Source organism: Bufo bufo, chromosome 1 (assembly GCF_905171765.1).
Source record: "Bufo bufo chromosome 1, aBufBuf1.1, whole genome shotgun sequence".
Lineage (NCBI taxonomy): Eukaryota > Metazoa > Chordata > Amphibia > Anura > Bufonidae > Bufo > Bufo bufo.
In genome coordinates, this window is record NC_053389.1 from 255997594 (window position 1) to 256023844 (window position 26251).

The window sequence follows — 26251 nt, forward strand, 5'->3', positions numbered from 1 at the left end:
GGGAAGTGGCTGTGATGCTGATGGTGCACGCAGAGGCTGTGGCCCTGGGCGCAGTGAAACTCTGCCTGCTGCCAGAGCACAATAAACACACTCATCCACGATACCTAGCTTCATGTCCCAGTTTGCAGAGGCGGTGCAGGACACCACTCTTGAAGTCACACCAGTGCGACCAGGTGGTTGGTTGGATTGCAGCAGATAATGCTTCCAGTCGGTTAAGCACCACCCTGTCTTCCACAAAGTCCAGTCTCAGTAGCTAAGAGTCTGGTCAACAGAATCCTCACCCTGATCCTCCTTCCTCCCACCATGGAGAGTCTTGGCAAACCAGGATATTCCGAGGAGCTCTTTTCATCGCCATTCCTTGATTTGGGCCTCTCGCCAAGCACACTTATAGAGGGACATGAGAAGATTTTGTGCACGGATTCCCAAACTCTTGAGCATCAACAGTCAGAAGAAGATGACGGTGGGGAGTGGCAATTAGTGTTTCACGAGGGGGATGATGATGATGAGACACAGTTGCCAATAAGTCAACCGCAACTAGTGGCTCAAGAGGTTGATTATGAGGATGAGACACAGTTGTCAATAAGTGAGGTTCTTGTTGGGTCTGGAGTGAGGATGTGGAAGAGGAGGTGGTGGACAATGAAATCACTGACCCAACCTGGGAAGGTGGCAAGCCGAGCAAGGACAGCAATTCAGAGGGGGAGGGATCCGCAGCACCGCAACAGGCTTAAAAGAGACAGCGGGGTGTCAAAAGGGAGAAGGCGGGCCACACCAAACAGGCAGGCAACTGTTCCCCGGAGCACCCCCTTGCGGCAATCTCCCTTGCCAAGGGGTGGGTGTTCCACAGTCTGGCGCTTTTTTGAGGAAAGTGCGGATGATAATAGAATTGTCATTTGCAACCTGTGCCGTACCAAAATGAGCAGGGGCGTGAACACTAGCAACCTCACCACCACCAGTATGATCCGTCACATGGCATGAAAGCACCCTAATGGGCCGAACGCCTGGGTCCACAATCAATGTCTGCGGGTCACACCACTGCCTCCTCTTCCCCTGTGTTATGTGCTGGCCAATCCCCTGTCCAAGACGCAGGCCTGGATTTCTACCGCCCTGCACCTGGACCTTTGCAAGCACCATCAGCTAACACATCCACTTCTGTGACCCAGCGCAGCGTACAGATGTCCATACCCCAGGCCTTTGAACGAAAGCGCAAATACCTAGACTGAGCTGTGGCTCTCGCCACTCAACCTACAACCAGGCATGGTTGTATCTGATAATGGCCGTAACTTGGTGGCGGCTTTGGAGCTCGGCAAACTCAGACACATCCCATGCCTAGCCCACGTGTTCAACTTAGTTTCTCAAAACCTCCCCAAAGCCTGGGACAGTTTCATGACACCCCGCCAGCACCCTCACCCTGATGCGTTGCCTAGTGTCACAAGGAGGGAAAAGTTTTGGAAGATGGTGAAGGAGTACATAGTGCCTTACAACTATTGGGTGTCCAAGCTGGACACGTGGCACAAACTGGCGCTCTACGCCTTGGAGGTGCTGACCTGCCCTGCCACCAGCGTTTTGTCAGAGCGTGTATTTAGTGCTGCTAAGGGCATAATAACTGATAAGCGCATCTGCCTGTCAACTGAAAATGCTGACAGGTTGACTCTTATCAAAATGAACAAGGCCTGGATTGTCCATGACTTCTCTACTCCACCAGAGGAAAGCGGCCAAACATAAAGGTACTTTACATGTGGCTTATATGGTGTATTGAATACACTGTATTCCCATGCACCCCTTCCACCACAAAAAAGGGTATATGGTTAAATCTTCCTTTTCTCGTCCTCCTCCATCATATCAACATGCTTATTAGGCTGCCCTTGCTTCTAATGTTTTAGAGGGTCAGATCAGCAGCAGACCCTCACCACTAATGTTTTAGAGGGTCACCAGCAGACCCTCGTCCATAATGTTTTAGATGGTCAGATCAGCAGCAGGCACTCGCCCCTAATGTTTTTGAGGGTCACCAGCAGGCCATCAATCATAATTTTTCAAGGGTGTGTAGGATGCCCTCATTTATGTGTAATAAAGGGTGTATTGTAGTGCTGGTTCCTTGTAATTTTTGGCAGCCCTTTCACTTAGTGCATAGGCTTTATGAGTGTAGGAGTCCCACTACCTGAACAATTGTACCACAATGTAAATGAGGCCCTCCTTTATGTGATATACAGGTTGTATCTGAGTGCCTCTTCCTTGTAATTTTTGGCAGCACTTGCACTTTATATACAAGTAAATATACAGGAAAGAATGTTTCCTAACAATTTTTCCCCTAAAATCGATTTTATCTTCGGTTTTGTGCGTATTATTGTCAGTCTGTAAAAATGGCGTACTACTCGGACAACATCGTTCCCAGCAGCGACCTGGGAGTCCAAGATGCATCCAGACATCCTCCCCATGCTGTTCCTGAACATGAACCATTTCAGTGGTGTTTCCATCAATTTCTGACCTTTTTCCTATGAACCAGACACCCTCCGCTCTTCAGAGAAGGGGGTGCCTGGTTAATGCTCTGGTCCTCCCATTGACTTCCATTGTGCTCTGGTGCTCTGTAGAGCACCCGAGCATCCCCATGTTATCCACTTGAGCACCTGAGCACTTTGGGGCTCGATCAACACTACCTGTAACCTCTCCTGACATGTCAGTTTTACCAAACACTTGCATCCCCCATATAATAACAATTCTGGAGCATCTGTTCTTATGACTCTATGATGTGCCATTCCTTTATTATTCCTGCTAGCATTCCTGACAGCACTGATTGGAGGATGTAGGACTGTGCTTGGAACCCCCGCCCAACAGGTAACATCATTTTTGACCTTCATTGCAAACTGTTACCAATTCATTCATAACTTCTAGCAGGAATAATAAAGGTATGGCACAACGTAGAGTCATAAGAATAGATGCTCTGGAATAGTTATTACATAAGGAATGTAAGTAGTTCTTAAACCAGACTTGTCAGGAGAGGTCACAGGAAATCTTCAGTGTACTATTATATGGTAATCCTGGCACTGCCACACAATTACTATGGAGACCTTTTTTTGTTAATAGAATTACTTAATCAGAGTAATTCATACAGCTGAAGCACTTTGGTAGCTTGGCTCTGTCAGTGAGGGGTTAATGCAGAGGTCAATATGTGGGCAGGGTTTTTGCAAGTTACCTATTTGCTATTCCCAGAGAGCTGCCAGCTGGAAGTTATCCTGACCATTCTCAGTCAGCTTCTACTGACCTTTACCATTGCAGCAATGTCAATAGTGAAGCATTACGCCAACAAATTTTCCAGTACCCATTCAACATTCGCTGCATGCCAGGCTGCCATTCATTGCATACTGCTCCTCAAGAGTTACTGAGCTGGTAGACGGGCAGACACTGACCTGCCTACCATGAATGTAGTACCCAGAAGGAGGTGAGTGTAACATCATTACTAAAGGTTCCTGTGACACCCAAGTTGTAGAAGTGAGTGATTGGGAATATGCATAGTTTATATGGATGGATTTGCCATTCAGGATCTGCGGAAAGTCAAGTACGCTGTAGCTAATCCTGCTTTCAACAGAATCCTAGTTAAAGGTGTCTTTCTATGGATACTTTTTTATAATAATACAGGACAGGTTTAAAAAGAAAAAAGAATCATTACTCACCTCCAGCGATCCTTCCCTGTTGCTGTTCCCACTGTCACGGTCCCTGCAGCTCGGCATTTTCTGCTCCTTGCTTCTTGATCAGCCAATCACAGTTTTACTGAACCAAACTGTATGCAGTAACCTCCAGGTTTCTGATATTGATAGGATAGGTCATTTATATCTAACAGTCTGAAACCCCTCATCATAAACTGTTTCCTGCAGCCCCTGGCACAGCTTTGTTCAAAATGTAGTGGCCATGCTGGATTACTGCACCTCAGCTCCCATTAATGTGAATAAGTACTACACTTTTAACTGAGCTGTGCCTCCTGTTAACAGCTGATGAGTGTGGTTGGGGTGTGTCGGGCCTCCACCGATCGGATATTGATGTCCTATGCTGAGTATAGGTCATCAATATGAGGAAACTGGAATACCTCTTTAAGTCTATATTCACATCACGTTAGCGGATCTGTTTAAAGAATACGCTATAAACATATACTAGCGTATGCCAACCGAAGGGCACCTGTTTGCATTTGTTGTAATAGACTTACACTATCTGTCAGTGTCTGTTTTTGATGGGCTCAAAATTGTGGTAGACTCTGCTTTTGTGCACCGCTGCCCCATTCCTGGCAGCTTTCAGTCACCTCAGGACCATAAGTGTCTCTGTCTCGTGACACCTGAAGCCAATCACTGGCCTCAGTGGTCATGTGCTTGAATGGCATGTCACTGCTAGTAATGTACTTGTGATGATTCGTTCAAGCACACATGACCGCTGAGGTCAAAGATTGTCCACAGCGGACATAGGACCAAGCTACATCCAGTCCTGCAGGGTCTAGAAGCAGTTGGCTATAGCGGCTCAGGCACAGTGGGACCATGGACAGTAAGCATGTCTGCATTTATCGGACAGTTTGTACCAAATGTATGAAAACACCAATAATATGATCTTTAAAATTTGCACGTTAATACATTTTGCACATTTTACAACTCGTCTTAGACATGCCCTTTCCGTGACACATAAAAAACTTCTTCCCCAGCCCACCTGTCTACATTTGTCGATGTGCAGTAAGTGGGTTGTGTTTGGTCAGCATCATATAGTCTTCAGTAGTCTCCTCCAGATAGGTACATGGCATTCCAATGTCATTGCCTCATTAACTTCCCGCAGGTTGCTCACAAAGGTGTTTCTGTAGCAGCTACCAGGAGAGTTTCCATCATATTGGATACATGTCAAACTATCAGGACTTGGATTATTAGTTGCTAGATTGATGCTACATTCTGTATATATTGCTCCTCTTCTATGAGAAAACCACCCTTTGTGCTGCCAAACAACTGATCCATTGCAACATGAACTTCACAAGAGCTCTGAAGGGTCCTATGGTATCTGACAGGCATGTAGGTAGGGAAAAGGCGGCAAACAGGACGTGTGCCCCTAGCGGGGTGACAACAAGCCACTTTCTGGGTCAGGGTGTTTGAATACAGGACAGTGAACAAGCCCTGGGTGAAGGAAAGCCTTGCTACAGCTTTATCTCTCACCAAGATGTTACCATGACGTAGGTACAGGCTATCATGCTCGCTACCCTGTCCCCCGTCCCCAACCCACCACCTTGTCCCAAAATAATGACACAAACACCAAAGTTGGATTAAATAGGCCACAGCAGCCGTTTTTATTATTATATATGTTTAAATTTCCCAACAAAACATTTTTTAACGGCATATGACAACACTCACATATGTATAACATATAATAACGACGAGAGAGGTCCTCGAAGCCCCAACTGTTTTATAAAATCCTCCTCCACAGGATATTCCATCTTGCTCCCAGCCAATGATCACCAGCTAGGAGGCACCACTGATGGACCTAAAAACCAGCCCCTAATATCCAACCATGGGAGTCCAGCCCCAACCATGGAGCCCTTCCATCCTCCAGAACCTGATATTCCACCAACTCCGAGGACCTCCCGCCGCCTCAACTGACAAAAGGAAACCTCCCCCTTCTGCAAGCTGTGACCTGGAAACAAAAACAACCTGTCTGCACTCAAGATTGCTACCCACGAGAAATAAAAACAAGGGTGGTGAACGGCTGTCCCTCACTGTGCTACCTGATCTGCTGATTTTCAAACCTAAAATGGCCCCTTCTACCCTCCTCCCTGCTTATTTAATACCCCCCTTCTCCCCCCCCCCCCTGGAATTTCCAAACCACCAATCACCCCTTCTTTCTTTACTGGCTCTCAGACGCCTCCCCTCGTCATGCCGGCTTCTCCTAAGGCTTTGCCCTCTAGTCCGGTCATACTGGAGATCCTCTAAAGCAGGGATGCCCAACCTGCGGCCCTCCAGCTGTTGCAAAACTACAATTCCCAGCATGCTCGGACAGCCTACAGCTATCAGCCTATATCAGGGCATGGTGGGAGTTGTAGTTTTACAACAGCTGGAGGGCCGCAGGTTGGGCATTACTGCTCTAAAGGGTTATTCCCACTAACAACTCCTATCTCCTATCCACAGGATAAGGCTCCATTCACACGTCCGCAAATGGGTCCGCATCCGTTCCACAATTTTTGCGGAACGGGTGCGGACCCATTCATTTGCTATGTGGACGGAATGGATGCGGACAGCACACAGTGTGCTGTCCGCATTTGCGGAGCGCGGCCCCGATCTTCGGGTCCGCAGCTCCGCAAACGATAGAACATGTCCTATAGAATAGGCATTTCTATAGGGGTGCCGGGCGGGTGTGTTGCGGATCCGCAATTTGCGGGTCCGCAACACACCACGGATGTGTGAATGGAGCCTTAGTGTCTGATTGCTGTGGATCCAAATGCTTGTGTGATCACAAGAATGGGGGTCTCAGAGTTCCCTATGTGAACAGAGCAGTCATGCACATGTGACCACTGCTCCATTCACGTCTATGGGATTATTGAAGATGGCTCAAAGCTCTGTTCTTGGCAGTTCTATAGAGAACCCATGTAAAGTCCTTTCAGTTGAAAGCTAAAGCCTCCATGTACCGAACTTGTTACATAGGAGTAAAAATGACACATGTCCATCAATTTCAACCATTGTTTTTCAAGTACTTTGTCACAGTGCAGTTCACTGTGACAGTTTTGGCCGTGTAGGCTGGCTGTATGCCCTCTCGCGTTCTGGCTGCAGGCTGTCTCCTGTGTATGCTGGTTGCTTGGGGCTGCGGTGTTTTGTGGTACTGCTGCCTGTGAATGTTGCTCTCCCCGTGTCTGCTTCTCTGTGCAGTTCTTATCACTGTTGCCGTGCAAGCTGGCTGCAGGCTCCCTTGTGTACTGGCTGCAGGCTGACACTTGTATGCTGGTTGCTTGGGACTGCGTGCTGGCTGTGGTGTAGTGTGTGAACTGTGGCCTGTGTTTATGGATTCCTGTGTCTGCATCTCTGTGGCTCATGTCTCTGGTGCCGTGTAGGCTGGCTGCAGGCTGACTCCTGAGTATGCTGTTTGCTTGGGACTGTGTGCTGGCTGCGGCCTTGTGTGTGAACAGGGTCTGAATATGGATGCTTTTCTGTTTGTCACTGTGACACGGGTTGTTTGTGCTCTGGCGTACTGGCTGCGATGGACTCCGTGTATGCTGGTTGCCAGGGGCAACGTCCAGTACTGCAGCCTGTGTGTTCACTTCCCTGTTCATACAGGCTCCCATCCCTGTTTGGTTCTGATGGGGTTAACTTCCCCATGTCCGTTCCTGGGTGTGGCTTATCAGGTGCCCTCATTATTGCAGCTATATCTACCTTTGAGCCGTGGGGCTTGAGGTCAGTCTTTCTTGTGTCTTGCTGGGTGTAGCACCTCGCTGCTCACCCAGGAGGTCAGTATATTTTCTGTCCAGTGCCTTACTGGGTGTAGCCCCCTTGCTGCTGACCCAGGTTTTTTTCCCTATCTGCCCTTGTTTGTGGTGTCACCTGGTAATGCATTGTTGCTGCTTTGTCTGATGTTGTGGTGGTTACCTGTTCTACGATGTTTTGTACCTGTCCTGTACGTTGTGTATCCTAGCAGTGCTCTACTGCATCTGATAGCCTGGCAGTGCTAAACTGCTTCTTATGTATTCTGTCCCATCTCCTGTCTGGCAGTGCCTACTACTTCTGATCCTTGTCTGCCTGTAGTTCCTTTCTTTTTCTGTTCCTATGCCGTGTTTGTCCTGCCTTCGTGAGAGGGTCCCTGGCTTCCCCCCGGATGGGGAATCTCTAGTCTGTGTAGTATCTCTAGTCTGTGTGCAGTTCTTAAACCTTGCTGAGGATATACATATTTATAGTTGTAAATTCATGCAGTATAGAAAAACCGGATCACAGTAAGCATGAATAAAACGTAACTTTTATTCTTAATTTTTAAATAAATATTGAATGATCCACCCGTTAAGACAAACTACGATACGAACAAACATGCAAAAAGAATGGCGGGAGAAGGACAGAATAAGGGGGAGGACAACCGCGAGGGACCCCACTAATCATATGGGAACCCTCACTATCACCTCAACCCACAGGAACACCCTGATGGTGGATGGCCTGTGGTCCTGTACCTATCCTGACTCTCCCTAGAAAGACCCTAAGACCTCCCAACGCGTTTCCCCTAGAAAAGGTTCATCAGGGGAGAGATAATGGGTGAAAAAAACATATAGGAACACACAATGAACATATATATCATAGATAAAAAAAACACCCAATGCCGGGTACACAAATTTTTCTTGATCACAGGCTATTAAATTAGATAGTCAATAGCCTATGGCACCGATATCGCCAGATTATATAGTTATAGAAAATGTACACTGATGTAATAACTCCAAAAGTCCCCCCTATATAAAAGGGGCTAGATACAAAGGTATAAAGATACAAAGACTTCAGTTGATAATCGCTCAAGTGCCAGTTCCCAAAATCACAGATATAGTGTGCAGTTCTGCCTGAGACCGCCATGCATCTTCCTCTTGGAGTCCAGGCATCTGCTTCTGTACTGGTTCCTGTTCGTCTTGTCTGTTCCATGTCCTGTGTTTGCTTGGGTTACAGTTCTGTCGTCTGTTCCGCTGGTGCAAGGTTCCTTGCAGATAGAGGCCAAGTGTAACGGGACCTTCCTGGAGGTGCGACGAGTGAGCCCTCAGCCCAGTTCATCCCCACCACCAGGGGCTCTGTGAAGAACGGGGCTCTCTGGTCTGCCGGTGCACTTGGTTCTGTGGTAGTGCTACCACTATTGCCTACCTGCCTACTGTCATGTGCTTTTATTACACTTGTAATAAAGTTCTCTGTGGGCCCTCATCTGTTTTGCCTGTGTCCTGTTTGCATGACATCCTGGAGGTCTGCCTTGGGCGTCCGGCACGTGACACACTTCCCACAGATGCTCAATCGAATTGAGATTTGTGAGAATGTGGAGGCCAAGTCAATACCTTGAACCCTTTGACATGCTCCTTAAACCATTTGTGAACAATTTTTGCATGTGGCAGGGCACGATATCCTGCTGAAACGTCTCACTGGCAATAGGGAATACCATTGCCATGAAAGGGTGTACTTGGTCTGCAAGAAGCACAGATGAAAGGCGGGACCCAATGTTTCCCAACAGAACATTGCCCAGAGCATGACGCTGCTTCTGCCGCCTTGCATTCTTCACATAGTGAATCCTGGGGCCATCTCTTCCCTAGATAATCGATGCACATGCACTCAGCCGTCAAGATAAAAACATGATTTATCAGACCAGACCACCATCTTCCACTGCTCCATGGTCCAGTTCTGATACCCGTGTGCTCGTTGTTGGCGTTTTCAGTAGTGGACAAGGTTTGGAATCGGTGCTCTGACCATAAGGTGGCTATGCAATCCCACAGACAGCAATCTTTGACGGCCTTTGTGTACTAAAACCTTTCTACCATAGCCAGCAATTTGTACTGCTGTACCTCTTCAGTGGCATTGTGCCAGATGGGCTAGCCTTTGCACCCTGTGGGCATCAAAGAGCCTTTGGCCCCCATGACCTTACTACCTGTTCACAGGTTGTCCTTCTTTGGACCACTTTTAATAGGTGCTAAACACTACATGCTGAAAAGACCCCACTGAACCTGCCGTTCTAGAGATGCTCTGACCAAGTTGTCATCAAAGTTAAGCCTCATTCACACATCCGTGTCCGTGCTCAAATCCGTGAAAAGGTGGTCAGTAATAAATCCGTGAAGGATTCGTGTTGGGCCATGTGCCCGTTTTTTTTACTGTCCGTGTGCCATCTGTGTTTCGCGGACACAATAATTTTCAAAGCATCTCTTCCAAATGATCCGTGAAACACGGATGGCATCCGTGGTTTTCACGGACCCATAGACTATAATGGACGTGATGGATCTGTGAACACGGACAAAATAGAGCATGCATCCTTGCAAAAAAACAAAAAACAAACACTGACCCACGGACCGTGCTACAACACTGATGTCTGAATACACACATTAAAATAAACGGGGACGTGTGCTGTCCGTGGAGAACACATACAGCTCACGTCCGTGAAACACTGACGTGTGAATGAGGCTTTAGGCCTCTTGTCTGCAAAACATGGATCCACAAAAGAGGGACACCTTCCGTGTGCATTCCACATTTTCTTACTCCCGTCACTAGAAATGACTATTGTTGTCCGCAACATTGAAAAGGAATAGGACGTGATCTACAATTTGCAGAACGGGCACACGGATGCAGACAGCACACTGATGTAGATATACGCGGGTTTCCACCAATCAGCGGTCAGTAGACATTGTGCACATACTCCTTCAGACTTCTCCGTGGTCTCTTCATGACGTCTGGGCATTTGGTTGCTCAGAAGCTGGAGACATTGTGGGCTATGTAAAGTGTCATTGTGTCAAGTGAGTTTTTATTGAGGAGGAAGTGGAGTCTCTCCCTGGCAGGGAGGAGCGTGCATTGTGTTGGCAGAATGTAAGGCACGGGTTAGAACGCAGCAGAAATCCAACGTTTAGCTAGGAAAGAACCCAACCTGCAGCTCTGCAGAGGATCGCACCGCTTACTGATTTCCTCATTTCTGTCTAACTTCTCCAGACCCTGGAGAGACATTGCTCACAAATGTATACGAGCCGCGGGAAGTCGACAGCAGGTGAGTGTTTCTGAAGTTGGTTAGTTACCGCGCAGCTGAGTTTGCCAGGAGACTTAGATTATCATATGTAGCAGAGCTGATTTTGTCATCACACTGTGCTATCTACTGCATAAACTTAAATGTGTACCACTTTTATAAAAAATACTTTGAGTTCCGATTCCTCGCCATTTTCAAAATCTCCGCTTGCGATCAGTGAGCTGGAAATGTTTGGATTTTGAATCCAGAGACTGAAATCCTATACAGACCAAATTCTTCTCACAGCTGATGGTTTGTTACCATTGGCTCCGGACACAAATCTCTCTCCTTGTCCTGATAGTTTGTTACAATGTGTCAGTGCTGGTAAAAATGTATCCGTCTGGAGTCCAGGCGGTTTAGCTCCTAGGCTAAATACAATTGTAGCAAACCCTCAGCTGTGAGAAGTATTAGATCTGAACGTATTTGTTGCACTTCTGTCGGTAAACAAGAATGTTGCCATTCACTGACAGCAAGCCAAAGGCTTGTAAATGGTAATTGAATGGACACTTGAAATGTATATTACACAGCGGTAATGATGGAGCACAAACCCCTTAATTCACATATGATAGTCTCCAAAGAGTTAAATTACGCATTTCCAGCAATTAAAGGGGTTATCCAAGTTCTCAAACAGCCCTCCCATGTGTCGGGACCCCTCAGAGGTAATATACTTACCCGGCTCCCGGTCTCCGCATCGCCGCTGCTGCTTCTCCTTGTACACGGCTGCTCCCCCCCGACACCGGATGTTTTCATGTGTGTGCGGGAACCAGGAGCGGCATGGGGAGCGGGGTAAGTATATTACCTGTGAGGGGCCCGACACATGGGGGGGCTGTTTGAGAACTTGGATAACCCCTTTAAGGGGTATGTCTTACATATTCTGACCTCACCAAAAGATCACTCTATGGGGTTCAACACAAAATAAATCCTTGTAGACCAGTGATCTCCAATCTGAGACTCTCTAGCACCGGAAAACTACAACTCCCAGCATACCCTGACAACCTCCTTGGTTCTGACTCCTTAGACTTTGCATTAGGCGTAACACAGTGAGCCGGTTTTGCCTGGAGAGTTAGTTTAATTTGCGGCCAGATCCCTTCATTAGTAAGCAGATATGCCCAGGAGCAGGGCCACCCGTGCCCTGCTGGGGGCGCTCCCTTCATCTGTCATGCCCAGTTGCTGCTGGAGATCTACCGTATGTGTGTTTGCCGCTTGCTTGTCTCGTTGCTGGTAGAGATCAATTGAAATATTTAACTAGGCGCTCTCCATACATCATCCACTGTAGGACTTTGTACCAGCAATGACATTTTCTAGACATCATGGAATTTGTCTTTAGTGTACTGTAAGGGTACGGCCACACAGGTTTCTGCAGGCAATCAGGAGTGGGTCATAAAAGGAGAGAAAGTATAAAGGACGGATACAACTTCTACTCCTTTGAAGTCACTTCTGGTTTTAGTTTCCATTATCTCATAGCTATCTATCTAATATCTATCTATCTATCTATCTATCTATCTATCTAATATCTATCTATCATCTATCTAATATCTATCTATCTACCTACCTATCTAATATCTATCTATCTTATGTCTACCTATCTATCATCTATCTCATATCCATCTATCTAGTCTATCTCTTATCTATCTGTTTTGTCACTCTGTCTATCTAATCTATCGTCCATCCATTCATCTATCCTGAAAATAGGTTTAGCAAGTGGGCTGACGCGTCATGCTGGGTAAATACAATTCACTTTTGACTTGACCCATTGGTGCTGCAGGTCTGTATGGAGTATATTAGGCCACGTTCATAGATCCGGCTGTCTGATCCGGTGCAAATGTCAGCAGTCGGCATTTATGCCAGAAATCAGCCAGATCACTGCCGAACCTCACTGCAGTCAATAGTGATGCTGTGGTGAAGTAGAGGATCCGGCAGGCTGCTCTGTGCCGAAACATCCTGCCGGATCTCCTAACGGAGATGTGAATGAAGCCCTGTGGATCTCTGAGGGTATAGCTCGCTGGCACACCACATGGTGTTTTTTGATTAAAGGGTTATCCCATGACTAATGTAAAAAATGAAAACCCGACATCATATAGTACATGACAATCAAAGCTAGAACCAGCCCTGTACCTCACATGGATCCAGAGATCTCCCCATTCATTGCTGCTAGATTTATATCAGGCTGGCAGATTAAGGGGAGTGTCTTTCCTGCTGCAGCTCAGGGGGCGTGTCAGTGGTCTCCCTATCACAGCTCAGGAGGCAGTTGAAGGATGAAACTGAGCATGTGCGGCCTTCTCAGTGAGCAGGACAAAGAAACAAGAATAAAAACAAACAGCAGGTGGTGCTGTACACATAAATTTTATTGAATAACTCAGTAGCTATGCAAAATTTTTAATTCTATGCAATTACAAAAGTATTCAGGTGCTGGTTTGAAAACGGTAGAATATTTTCTCGATATGCTGGTATTTGCATATTATATGTACATGATATTTAATGTTATTTTGTGAGCAGAGTTATGAAAGCATAGGAAACCTCCAATCTGTCGTGTTTTATCTAGAATCTGCTATGTACATTGTGGTTGATGACTTTGTATTAGAGAGATAACTGCGTTACCAGCTCCACGTCCCCTGCGTTACCAGCTCCACGTCCCCATCATCATGTGCATGGTCCAAGGTCTCGCATCCTTGGACAGCCTCCTGTATAAATGAAGACCTGCTTGTTATATCTGAACCTAGAGGAAAAGCCTCGTCTGAGTTTTGTGTTTAGTACAGTGTGAAATCCATAACTGTTATGGGTGACACATGCCATCTTCTACCTGGAGAACGCTAACTTAAAGGGGTTGTCCAGGATTAGAAAAAATGGTCTTCTCAGAAATCGTGTCACACCTGTCCATAGTCAGTGGCTGAGCTGCAATACCTAACATAGCTATGGCACTGTTCCTGGAAAAATATATATATTTTCTTATAATGGTCAAGCCTTTCTGCCTCCTGAACTGTGATAGAGAGAGATCTGCAGCAGAAAGGACACACCTCCTGAGCTGCAGCAGAAAGGACACCCCCTTAATCTGCCAGCCTGATATAAATCTAGCAGAGCAATGAATGGGGAGATCTCTGGATCCATGTGAGGTACAGGACTGGTTCTAGCTTTGTTAGGAAGAGATTGTCATAATATATGATGTCTGATTTTCATTTTTTACATTAATCGTGGGATGATAACCCCTTAAATATTGCTGTTCCACTAGATGTCATATATGTACTAACACTATATGTACTAAATCACCTACTATATGAAAAGGTTCTGTAGTGAGCCCCACTCATAGGGTCCAGGACGCTGAGATATGAGGTGCTATTGGATGGGATTCACACACTATGGAGCTAATTTATCTGTGACGTGGAAGGAACACTATTACTGGCCGCCTTTATATCTCAGATAAGCAGCACAATAATATGTTTGTCCGCTACATAAAGGTGTACTCTCCATTACAAAGGTCACCCAGCGTGTTCAAGCTTGTGCTGTGCAAGACGCAGCCACCAGACACTGAAATAGTCACATAGTCTCTCTCCATCCAATGCAGGATGATGAACAAGATATCTTGTGTAGATCTGCTGTCTGGTATATACTCCATTCAGAAACTGCTGCTGGTCAATGCCCATAGTCCGGGATGGCTTTGCCAAGCAGTCAGTCAGGCTGTGGGGGCTAACATTGCATCCTAAAATGCAAACTCTAAGTCATTTCTTTACCTAAATACTGTACATTTATAGAAAAATCTGATTATTAATGACAGCCGAGATGAAGAAAGGCTTTCTGTGGCCACCAGAAACATAACTTGAAGCCCCTGGGTCTCCATACAAAATCTATAACAGGGCCCACATCGACAGTACCATGGGTCCTTTGGTCCTCCTCATGCACCAGGGCCTAGGTGCCACATCTACCCCCCCCCCCCCCACAGACCGATTATCCTAAGGACAGCATCGCTGGAAAACCATTTTGACTTCAAACTTTATTAATGTCCAGGAAAGATAGCCCTGCGCGGTCAGAATCGAGGGCATATGAACCATAGGAGCAGACTGTGCAGCTGCTAGGGGGAGGAGGTCATGGCGAGAGGTGGACCAGACCAGGTTGGCCACATTCCTGTGCCAGGATCCACTCTCCACTGTTAATAAATAGAGGTGTGCAGAAGAATGAATTGCATTGCTTTCTGTATAGGGATACGTGAGGTCACAGTCTGCGCTTTGACTGGTATCTACTGCTTCACCATGGGAGATCGGGGCTTCCTGCACAGCTGGACTGGAAAAAAAGTTTTGTTTTTTTTTAACTAAAAATAATCACTTTGTAGTTAAAACGTGTTTACAGAATATCAGAATAAAAATCTGAGTATTTGCCGTTTCTCTTCAAAATGGTAATTCGTTCCTCATCCTATGACTGGGTCAGATTCCTTATTTCATTAAAAATGGGAAATTTTTATTAACGTTCCCCAATAGAGTCACTCAAGCTATACTATGTGATGGACAGAATGCCGCCATAGTGACGGTCAGACAGTACCATCTGATGGACAGAGTTCCCCTTTAATAATGAATCAGACTGTAACATGGTTTCACCCCAAGTTATCTCAACGCCTCTATAATGATATGCAGAGTGCCTCCATAGTGACAGAGACTGTACCATGTTCCTATCCCCTATAAGGACAGATTGTGCCATGTATCAGGACAGACTGCCCCAGTAATGAAAGACCTGCGTCATGCATTTATCCCAGGTTATCTAAACAGTCCTTTAAAATTGTGGACAAAAGGGGGTCATTTACTAACTGATATACGCCATCTGTCACAGATTGCGCCGCAATTTGCGACTTTTCCCCGCTCATGCCAGGTTTAAAAATGAGGGCATTGCGGGGAAGGGGGTGGGCCCATCTCATTTATAATTTTCCACGCCTTTTTTAGGCGTAAAAAATGTTCTAAATCTATGCCTGAAAGAGAGCTGGCATTGATTTAGACAGGTGGTAAATACACTGTAGTTATGTAGTGGCCGGCGTCTCTACATAACTTTGGTGGATTCACCCGCTACCGCATGGGTTATTAAGACCGGCGTCTAAGACACCTGTCTTATAAATGACCCCCACACACTGCCCCATGTGCCCACCTCTGCTCTGAAAGCAGCTGTGCAATGAAGAACAGAATGCCCCCATAATGACATTCAAACTGTACCATATCCGCATCCCTACATTCTCATAATTTTGGGATCATTTTGACTACCAGGTAGAACAATGCAGGGTTAATTATGTACTGCTCTATAATGATGGACAGAGTGCCCCCGTAATGACAGCCACACAGTCCCAAGTCAAAAAGAAAATATTCCTGACAGGAAGTGACATGTGAACAAGTGACAAGTGGCTACTCGTGTCACTTCCTGTCTAGCCACTGATTGTTTCCTTCAGATTAGTGCCAACATAGTGTTCTTCACCAGTCTAGGAGAATACACAAATCTAAAATATTATATATATCAGCCACCAAAAAAAAAAAAATGCCGTTGCCATAGTAACCAATCAGACTGCAGCTTCCATTTTTCTGCGTGACAGACCATTTTCCTACATGCAGCCCAGTGTAAAATTTTGCATGTGTTATTCCAGATTTGTTTCCAGTTGTGACATATAGCACCTAATACTCGATAGAGGAGGAGCCCCTGGCACAGATTCATAGCTTCTCTTCCAGACATCTGCACGGACATGAACCCCCTGATAATGGTCAAAACACGAGATGTCAATAGCATCAGAACTCAATCTGAATTTTTAAGAGCTGCTGGTGTCTTAAAGGGGTTGTCCCATTGCAATAACTTTTAAGTGGTTTAAGGATGTGTCTGATCAGCGAAAGTCCGACCATGGGGGCCCCCAACGATTATGATAACGGGGGCTCGTGTTCCCGTGTTTGAATGTCGCGGTGGTCACGCATGGCGGCAAATGTGTTGCTGCTCTACTTAAAGGGGTTTTCTGAGACTTCTATTGTATATGTTATACTGATAACCTAGCCTCTAGATAGGTCATCAATATCTGATCGGTGGGGGTCCTACCCCTGGGACCCCTGCCGATCCGCTGTTTGAGAAGGCACTGGAGCTCTCAGTACGGAAAACCTATGTTGCCCATGGCAACCAATCACAATGTAGAATACGAAATGAAAGCTGCAGTGTGATTTTTGTGGTACCTCATTTTTATTGACCTGATAAACTGTCCAGAATATTTTAACTCTTGGTTGCCTGCTTGGCTGTATTTTATATGTTTGCATTTCGGAAGTAAATCTACTGTACAAGGTGGCTTGTTTTTAAGGCAATTTGCATAGGCACCACCCAACTATCCATTTAAAATCAGAAGAGTTGGGAGGCATGAGAGGATCCAAAATGAGTGAACTTTCACTGCCCCTCTCACTGTAGCCATTAGGAGTAAAGGTAAATTAACTGCTGCCTGATGCCCCAGATTATGAGATTGTGCTGGGAGTTCCCGCTCTGGGAGAGACAGATAGAGCTGCATCATTTTTGGACAGTGTTTGATCACCAAGCACAGACTGGCACAACAACATGTGCGCTCTAGTAATTTGTGCATAGGGCAAAATGAGTAAGAAGATCCCATACCATACATTCCATGTAGGTGAAGTAATATAGATCCAGGCATTTTTATAGTTCAGCTCTTAGTGAGCTTTCTTCAAGCATGATGGAACTAGGCAGCACCGATCTACATTATTCTGTATACTGAGGACAATTGGACCTGTGTCTGGTTAGGCCTGCAGCAACTTTTTTTTTTTGGGTTCTTTTGGTTCTGATTCTACTGTGCAAATTTATGAAAATTGCCTAAAAGGAAAATCTATGTTGCCCATGGCAACCAATCACAATAGAGCTTTCATTTTTTAAGAGAATACGAAATGAAAGCTGCACTGTGATTGGTTTCTATAGTTTTTCATTTAGACCGCTTTCATAAATAAATCTTATATTCCTAGGTGGTCACAACTGTACTGACATTTGTCACTGAAGACATCTGTCTTTTTTTTGCTAAATAAATTTGAAATATCTGAAATATTGCTTACTGTTATGAGATGCTGCTTTCCCACGCTCAGAATGGGAGGTGGCAAGGGACATTTTAAGCCATATTTAGTACTGGATAAATATACGGAACTACTGGAAAATAGTTTATTTTATTCAAAGTCGGTTTGTCAGAGAAACAACTGATGCAGATTCAGCTTATTTTTGGTAGCAAGTAGTGCTTATCTGTCCCTTTACTGTCCTAAAAGGCTCACTTGAATTTTTTTTTATATAACTCACCCAAAAATGAATGGTTTGATCCGTCTTCTGTCACTTTCTTAAAAATGATATGCAGGTGGGTGCCCCAGAAACAAAATGGCTGCTATTACAGCACCGATTTGGGTTGTTGGTCCGTTTGGGAACCCAAATGATTTTTAGATGGAAGTACTCTTAGGTAGTATAGCTTCATCCTAAAAATGCACATTTTTCTTCCTCTACATTTAGCTTGTTTATTGGCGAGCCATACATAGAAGATATACTATAGAGCTGGCCCTAATGGGTCAAATTATTAGGTCATCATACAATTCCATTCAATATTAGTACAATTGTTTGGTGGTGTCCACCCTATGACAGCTGGCATTAAACCTTTAATTCAGGGCCAGGTTTAGATCTACCCATGGCTTCACAATATTAGACCGTGCTCACCCAGGTGACCACAGGGGGCTCCAAGCCCAGGAAACCATCACATCTGATTCCATCACATAGTAAGGTACCAAAGAATTGGCAAGACCTGGTGTCAGACTAGACTATGGAGAATGAGAAGATCCTTCGGTGGGTTAAAGTTCTGACGGATACGATCCATATTCTTTATAGTGGCCCATGAGGGTAATTTCATCTGGAGGACACAATGTACCCTAGTCCGACACTGTACAGAGTTTCTTAATTTATATCCTGCAGAACAGTAACATGCTTAAATAAATGAAAACGTAATGGAAACTTTTAGTATTTCACCTTTTTGTCCTTTCTTTGCTACAACCTTCACTTAAAGGGCTTCTGTCACCCCACTAAACTCATTTTCTTTTTTTGTGTACTTATAATCCCTATCATGCCATATTGCCATACATTATGTTATTAATAATTTTCGTTCAGTAGATTTAGCAAAAGACGTACTTTTATGATATGCTAATTACCTGTCTACCAGCAAGTAGGGCGTCTACTTGCTGGTAGCAGCCGCAAAAAACCGCCCCCTCCTCCTGTTGATTGACAGGGCCAGCCGCGATCTCCTCCTCCGGCCAGCCCTGTCAGCATTTCAAAAATCGTGCGCCTGTGTTGATTCGGCGTAGGCGCTCTGAGAGAAGGAGGCTCGCCTCCTCAGCACTCCCTCAGTGCGCCTGCGCCGATGACGTCTTCTCTTTCGGTGACGTCATCGGCGCAGGCGCACTGAGGGAGTGCTGAGGAGGCGAGCCTCCTTATCTCAGAGCGCCTGCGCCGAATCAACACAGGCGCGCGATTTTTGAAATGCTGACAGGGCCAGTCGGAGGAGGAGATCGCTGCTGGCCCTGTCAATCAACAGAAGGAGGGGGCGGTTTTCTGCGGCTGCTACCAGCAAGTAGACGCCCTACTTGCTGGTAGACAGGTAATTAGCATATTAGAAAAGTATGTTTTTTGCTAAATCTACTGAATGAAAATTATTAATAACATAATGTATGGCAATTTGGCAGGATAGGGATTATAAGTACACAAAAAAAGAAAATGAGTTTAGTGGGGTGACAGAAGCCCTTTAACATTCTTTTTGCTTTTTTTATATTCTTGAGGGGAAAAAAAGGGAAGAAATAAGAAATGGGAACGGAAAGAGGAATAAGGAAAGGGAAAGGAACATGGAAGAGATAGTAGTAGACTGTAATATGGAAGTGAGGTGACCAGTTTGTTATACCCTTTGATACTACCTCTTTCTCATGTTAGGACTTTCAGAATTTAGAGGTTCTCACTTTTTACTCTGTACTTTTAATTAAAGATATACCATCCGTAAACAAAACAAAAAATCTGCAATTACATTGCAATCATTTTCTTTACAGTTAGTTACAGTACCTCATGTTTTATACCAGAGCTGCACTCACTATTCTGCTGGTGAAGTCACTGTGTACATACTAAGTTACATCCAGTATTCTACTCCAGAGCTGAATTCACAAATCTGCTGGTGGAGTCACTGTATACATACATTACTTATCCTGTACTGATCCTGAGTTACATCCAGTATTATACTTCAGAGCTGCACACATTATTCTGCTGGTGGAGTCACTGTGTACATACATTACTTATCCTGTACTGATCCTGAGTTACATCCTGCATTATACTCCAGAGCTGCACTCACTATTCTGCTAGTGAAGTCACTGTGTGCATACATTACATTACTTATCCTGTACTGATCCTGAGTTACGGCCTGTATTATACTTCAGAGCTGCACTCACTATTCTTCTGGTGGAGTCACTGTGTACATACATTATTTATCCTGTACTGATCCTGAGTTACACCATGTATTATACTCCAGAGCTGCACTCACTATTCTGCTGATGGAGTCGCTGTGCACATACATTACATTATTTATCCTGTACTGATCCTGAGTTATGGCCTGTATTATACTTTAGAGTTGTACTCACTATTCTGCTGGTGCAGGCACTGTGTACACACATTACTTGTCCTGTACTGATCCTGAATTACACCATGTATTATACTCCAGAGCTGTACTCACTATTCTGCTGGTGGAGTCACTGTGTACATACATTATTTATCCTGTACTGATCCTGAGTTACATCCTGTATTATACTCCAGAGCTGCACTCACTATTCTGCTGATGGAGTCGCTGTGCACATACATTACATTATTTATCCTGTATTGATCCTGAGTTATGGCCTGTATTATACTTCAGAGTTGTACTCACTATTCTGCTGGTGCAGGCACTGTGTACACACATTACTTGTCCTGTACTGATCCTGAATTACACCATGTATTATACTCCAGAGCTGCAAGCACAAATCTGCTTCTTGATATTTGAAACTCTCAGAAAGTTTTATGTTGGGTAAGTCCTCAACAGCTTACCTGCGCACTTCTAATGCAGGAATATGCATGCTGTGCATACATTCATTTGGTATAGTTTCAATTTTTATTTTTTTTACTGAGCTCCACAACTGAGGAATGGTACACAAGGAGTTAAAGTTTATTACAGGAATATAATTAGACATCAGTGAGCAGAGGACAGCGGAAAAAGTATTATTCAGCTGAAAATAGGTGGTCCGTGTGTAGTATGGAGCGCAGTGAAAGTTTTTACTTTCTGATTTATATGACACATGTGAATTACATCACATACAGAATGTTACAAAAGTGAGAAAATAATACAAATTATGATATATTTTTCTTTAAAGATCCATCTTCTCTCCCATCCTGTCAGCTATTCAGAACTCTAGGAAGTGACAACCCCTGGGGCAGCTATAATGGCAGTCACTCAGCTTCCCTAGGAACAGATGACAAATAAGGATCTGAATTGACAGAGCACCATTCCAGACTTAGGCCTCCTGCACACGACCGCATGGCTTTTTCAGTGTTTTGCGGTCCGTTTTTCACGGATCAGTTGTTCCGTTTTTTGTTTCCGTTGTGTTTCCGTTTCTGTTCCGTTTTTCCGTATGGCATATACAGTATACAGTAATTACATAGATAAAATTGGGCTGGGCATAACATTTTCAATAGATGGGTCCGCAAAAAACGGAACGGAAATGGAAGACTGCATTCCGTATGTGTTCCGTTTTTTTGCTGACACATTGACTTGAATGGAATGTGATTTGCAGGCAATATTAGGACATGTTCTATCTTTAAACGGAACGGAAATACGGAAACGGAATGCAAACGGAGTACATTCCGTTTTTTTTGCGGAACCATTGAAATGAATGGTTCCGTATACGGACCGTATACCGAACGCAAAAAACGGCCAGTAAGGGGGAAAAAAAACGGTCGTGTGCAGGAGGCCGTAGGCTTTTGCTCCTCAGGGTTAATTCACACGACCGTTAGTGTTTTGTGGTCCGCAAATTGCGGATCCACAAAACACGGATACTGGCCGTGTGCGTTCTGCAATTTGCCGACCGCAGATGGCCAGCGCTATATAGAGAATGCCTAAGCTTGTCCGTGGTTGCGGACAAGAATAGGACATGCTCTATCTTTTTTGCGGGGCCACGGAACGACGGATGTGGACAGCACACGATGTGCTGTCCGCATCTTATGCGGCCCCGGTGAAATGAATGTAAATATGTTTGTTATGTCAATTTGTTGGATAATTAAAAAGTTCTGAGACATTCTAATAGACTGCGTTTCAATTATTCACGATTTTTAGGATCTCTGCTTGCTGTCACCTTGTTGGAGACCCAAATCTATTAGTCATCACAGCTGAGCATTTATTATATCTAGTCAAGATTAAACCTTGTGAACTAAATAGTTGGACTCCTGGCTGATAGATTTTACCTGCACTGATACATTGTAGTCAACTATGAGGACAGGAAAGAGTTTTTTTTTTTTACAGAGGGTTGGCTAGACTGGATACAACTGCAGCGAACCCTCAGTCCTGAGAAGTCATAACCCTTTTTTGTTTTGGTTTTGCACTCCCTGCCTTCCCAGAGCCATAACTTTTTTATTTTTCTGTTCACATAGCCATATAAGGGCTTGTTTTTTTGCGGGACAAGTTGTACTTTAATGTTTTCTTATTGATTAAAATAATAAAAACCTTGAAAAAAATCAGATTTATTTTTTTGTCGCCTTAGGCCTCATGCACACGACCGTTGTGTGCATCCGCGTCCGTTCTGTCATTTTTCACAGTTTAGCCGAGGTTCCATTCATTTCTATGGAGCTGTGAAAAAAAATGATAGTCCTCTGTTTTTTCTCCGCGTCCGTGATCCGTGATTCTAGTCCGTCAAAAAAATATAACCTGTCCTATTCTTGTCAGTGGAAAACGGAGGACGGACCCATTCAAGTCAATGGGTCTGTCCAAAAAAACGGATGCACAACTGGTATACAACTGATATGTCATCCGTGTCCGCGTCCGTTTTTTTTCTACAAGACCTTGGTGCAATAAAATTACACTTTTCATTAACCTTCCTTTGGATGTTTTTTGCTGTATGGGAAAAATATTTTAATATTTTTATAGTATGAGCGTTTTTGCAATTGACGATAGCCATGATGTGCATTATTATGTATATATATATGTTTTTTTAAACTTAATTTTTTTTTACACTTTTTTTTATGGTTCCCATAAATCACTAGATTGCTATTTCTCAGAGACTCCAACACATTAGGGAACACCATCTTTTTGACACAATAGGTCACTTTTATCAAATTGAATAATAAATCAGCCTGTTGCCCATAGCAACCAATCAGAGCTCAGCTTTCAGTTCCTACAGGGCTCAGAAAAAAGGAAAGCTGAGCTCTGATTGGTCAGATTTACAATTAGGCAGTTTAATTTGAAGATATTGGAGGCGGTCTACTTTTTCGAGGGCCACCCTGTATAATGCATTTTCACGCGAGCCATTGTCACGTAGTCATTTTTAATCTCACATTAAACCACTTTAACAGGGAACAGGTCCTGTCAAGCATCTTCTTCCTCTTTTCGATAATCATTTTCATTTCTAGTTCATTTACTTTTACAAAGAGTAAGTCTTATGCATTTCGATAAAACATTAGCTACTGCTTCCTCAACTGAAATGATTCACCTGGTCAAACTGCGGCCGCAGTGCGGGAAGGTGACAACTACTGTCCGCGTGCTTTCTTAGTAGCACGGCAATAACCAGCTCCATCCACTACACAGTGGAGAGAGTTATATAGATGACATAGCTGCTGCACAACAGCTGACGCTGATGGGAATCCGATCCCCATGATCTCATACCGATCACCCATCCATAGTATATAAGTCACAGAGAACCCCTTTAAGTTTAAAAGCATTTCTAAAAGTATCAATACAGTAAGCTCCCTCTAGTGGTGACTGCAGGCAGCAAGAATTTTATCATTTATCTCTGTATGTCTGCATCCGTTTTGGAGCTGTACTTCATACAGTCTTGATGGCCAGTTGCACTCCTGGAAAACCATTTCAATCCATGCGTAAACTGATGTATAATTTAGGAAGACAAGTTGGAGTTAGGGGTTAGACCATGTGTAACAGTCCCAGGGAGACCTCCATTATCTACATACAGTCAAATGCAGCACTTTATGGCTCCTTTCAATCTCCTGGGGCAAAGAAAAATAGCAAATTGCTGGCTAAGGATCTGCTTGTGTCTAGGTTTCCCTTCTAAGCTAATTTTCCCGCATCACATAATGCATGTCTATGACATTAGCACGTGAGAAGAGCCCGATGATTAATTCATGAGAGATGCCATGCATGGCCGCAAATATCCCATTCAGAAAAAGCAACTGTATGTATAAACTGTAAAATGACATTAAAGGGGTATTCCAGCTATTAAGTTATCCCCAGATGGGTTTTACCCAGGGCCTTCCACAAACCATTATGCAGGCCTGGGTCCCTTCACTGTTCAAATATAATGGTGCTTTATTGAAATGAAAGTAATTGTGCAATTTTTTTTCTATATATATATATATATATATACATACGGATAGGGCATAACTTTAGATCATGAAAACATGGGGCCCCTACCCCCTGTTTGAATGGACAACTGGTTGAGGATGACCACTACTGCTCGACTTATCTTGATGGGATTGCTGGAGATAGCTCAGTAAAGTGCTCAACCAGTGTGCCATTTAAACAAAGGACATGGGTGATCCCAGCGGTCAGACCTCTACCGTTTTAACAGTTGTCACCTATCCAGTGGATAAGAGTTAACTTGTTCTAAATGGAATACCCCTTTAAAGTTGGGTACTAATGCAAATAAGGAGGCCTGAAGAACGTGATCACCTCTCCAATACAAGTGGTTGAAGTTGAACCCAATTCCTCTGGGTACTAGTTGGGTGTCCTGTACCTGGAATCCATACATGTCTGATTAAAGGGGTTTTCCATCTTTGGGGACCCCAACCTGCTAAAAAAAAAAAAAAAATAGCCAGTCCCTAGCTCCCTTCTGTAATCTTTCAGTTCTCATCCTATAAACTTCCTGACAGATGGGGTCACGTGCGCTGCTGCAGCCAATGACTGGCTACAGTGGTGACGTGCCCCCAAGCAGCAGGTGACTGCTGGGTCATGTGGCACTTTAGGACATGTTATCACTGAGGCCAGACATTGGCTGCAGCTGCGCATGTGACCCCATCTGTCTGGAAGTTTACAGGATGAGGACTGGAAGATCACAGAAGGGAGCTACGGACAGGCTATGTTTTCAGCAGGTGAAAGAGAACCAGGGAGCCAGAACGGAGAACCGGGGAGCCGGTGAATATGGTTTTTCCAACATATGCAGCAGACGGGTTGAAATTCAATAGTCTCCAAAGCTAGAAGATCCCTTTAAGGTTCACATCTGTGTCAATGGCTCTGATGTGCAAGCAGCACTATTTTTCCTCTCAAGATGATGGACACTTTGGAGGAACCTGACAGACCCCATTATAGGTCAGTGGGGTCTGCCAGGTGGTATTGGGGTCTGCCGGCGGAGCGTTGTGGCTCATGTTTATAACACGGATGTGTGCAGAGCCTGACATACCAATACCCGTCATACATCAATGCAAACCAGAGCGCTAACCTTAAATTCCTTTATGACAATTGCGTTGTCTTGCGTGGCAAAGGGGCCTTCGTGCAGATTTGTGTGCAGAAAGTCCACAAGAAATCTGTACCAAATCCACACTATTTATCGCGGTTTTGTGTGTGTTTTTATAAATTTTTATGCAGTTTTTGGTGCAAACATTCTGTTTATGGTAACAACCCCATTGAAGTCTATAGGGAAAACCACTCTACATAAGGGTGCCTGCACATGATGCGGATTACGCACGGTTTTTCTGCACTGATTTTCATGTGGGAAAAACGCGGAATAATTCAGTACCAGCAAAACGTGTGACAACAGCCAAATCTCATGTACGCTTTTTTTTTTTCTTGGTGTGGAAATTGACCTGATATGCAGATTTTTAAATCCACAGCATGTCAATTGTTGTTGCGTCTTGTGCGGACCCTATTCAACTGTGAGATGTGAGAAAAATCTGCAACAAATCCGTACCAAAAACTGCATAAAAAAACGAACCAAAAACACAATAAATAGTTTGGATTTCTGTGCATTTTTCATGCGGTTTTGGCCTCATGCACACGGCCGTTTTTGTGGTCTGCATCCAAGTCGCATTTTTTGCGGCTTGGGTGCGGACCCATTCACTTCAATGGGGCTGCAAAAGATGCGGACAGCACTCCGTGTGCTGTCCGCATCCGTTGCTCCGTTCCGTGGCCCCGCACAAAAAATATAGCATGTCCTATTCTTGCCCATTTTGCGGACAAGAATAGGCATTTCTACAATGGGCCGCCCGTTCCGCAAATTGCGGAAGGCACATGGGCGGCGTCCGTTTTTTTGCGGATCCGCGGTTTGAGGACCGCAAAAAAAACGGCACGGTC

General features: G+C 44.6%; 1 protein-coding gene across 6 annotated transcripts in view; it reads left to right on the forward strand.

Annotated features, from left to right (window-relative positions):
* Positions 1 to 26251, forward strand: part of FGD4 (FYVE, RhoGEF and PH domain containing 4) — a 134348-nt gene that overhangs the window by 65354 nt on the left and 42743 nt on the right. The window contains exon 1 of one of the 6 annotated variants that reach the window (XM_040439021.1): positions 3336 to 3433. The exons of 4 other annotated variants lie outside the window; for them this stretch is intronic. Coding sequence is in view for 1 of the 2 variants with exons in the window: in XM_040439007.1 (XP_040294941.1) it covers positions 10665 to 10695 (31 nt within the window). In the remaining variant the exon portion in view is untranslated. Of the gene's footprint in view, positions 1 to 3335; positions 3434 to 10506; positions 10696 to 26251 lie in introns of those variants that run through there. One more of the 6 variants, XM_040439007.1, reaches the window with a different exon arrangement.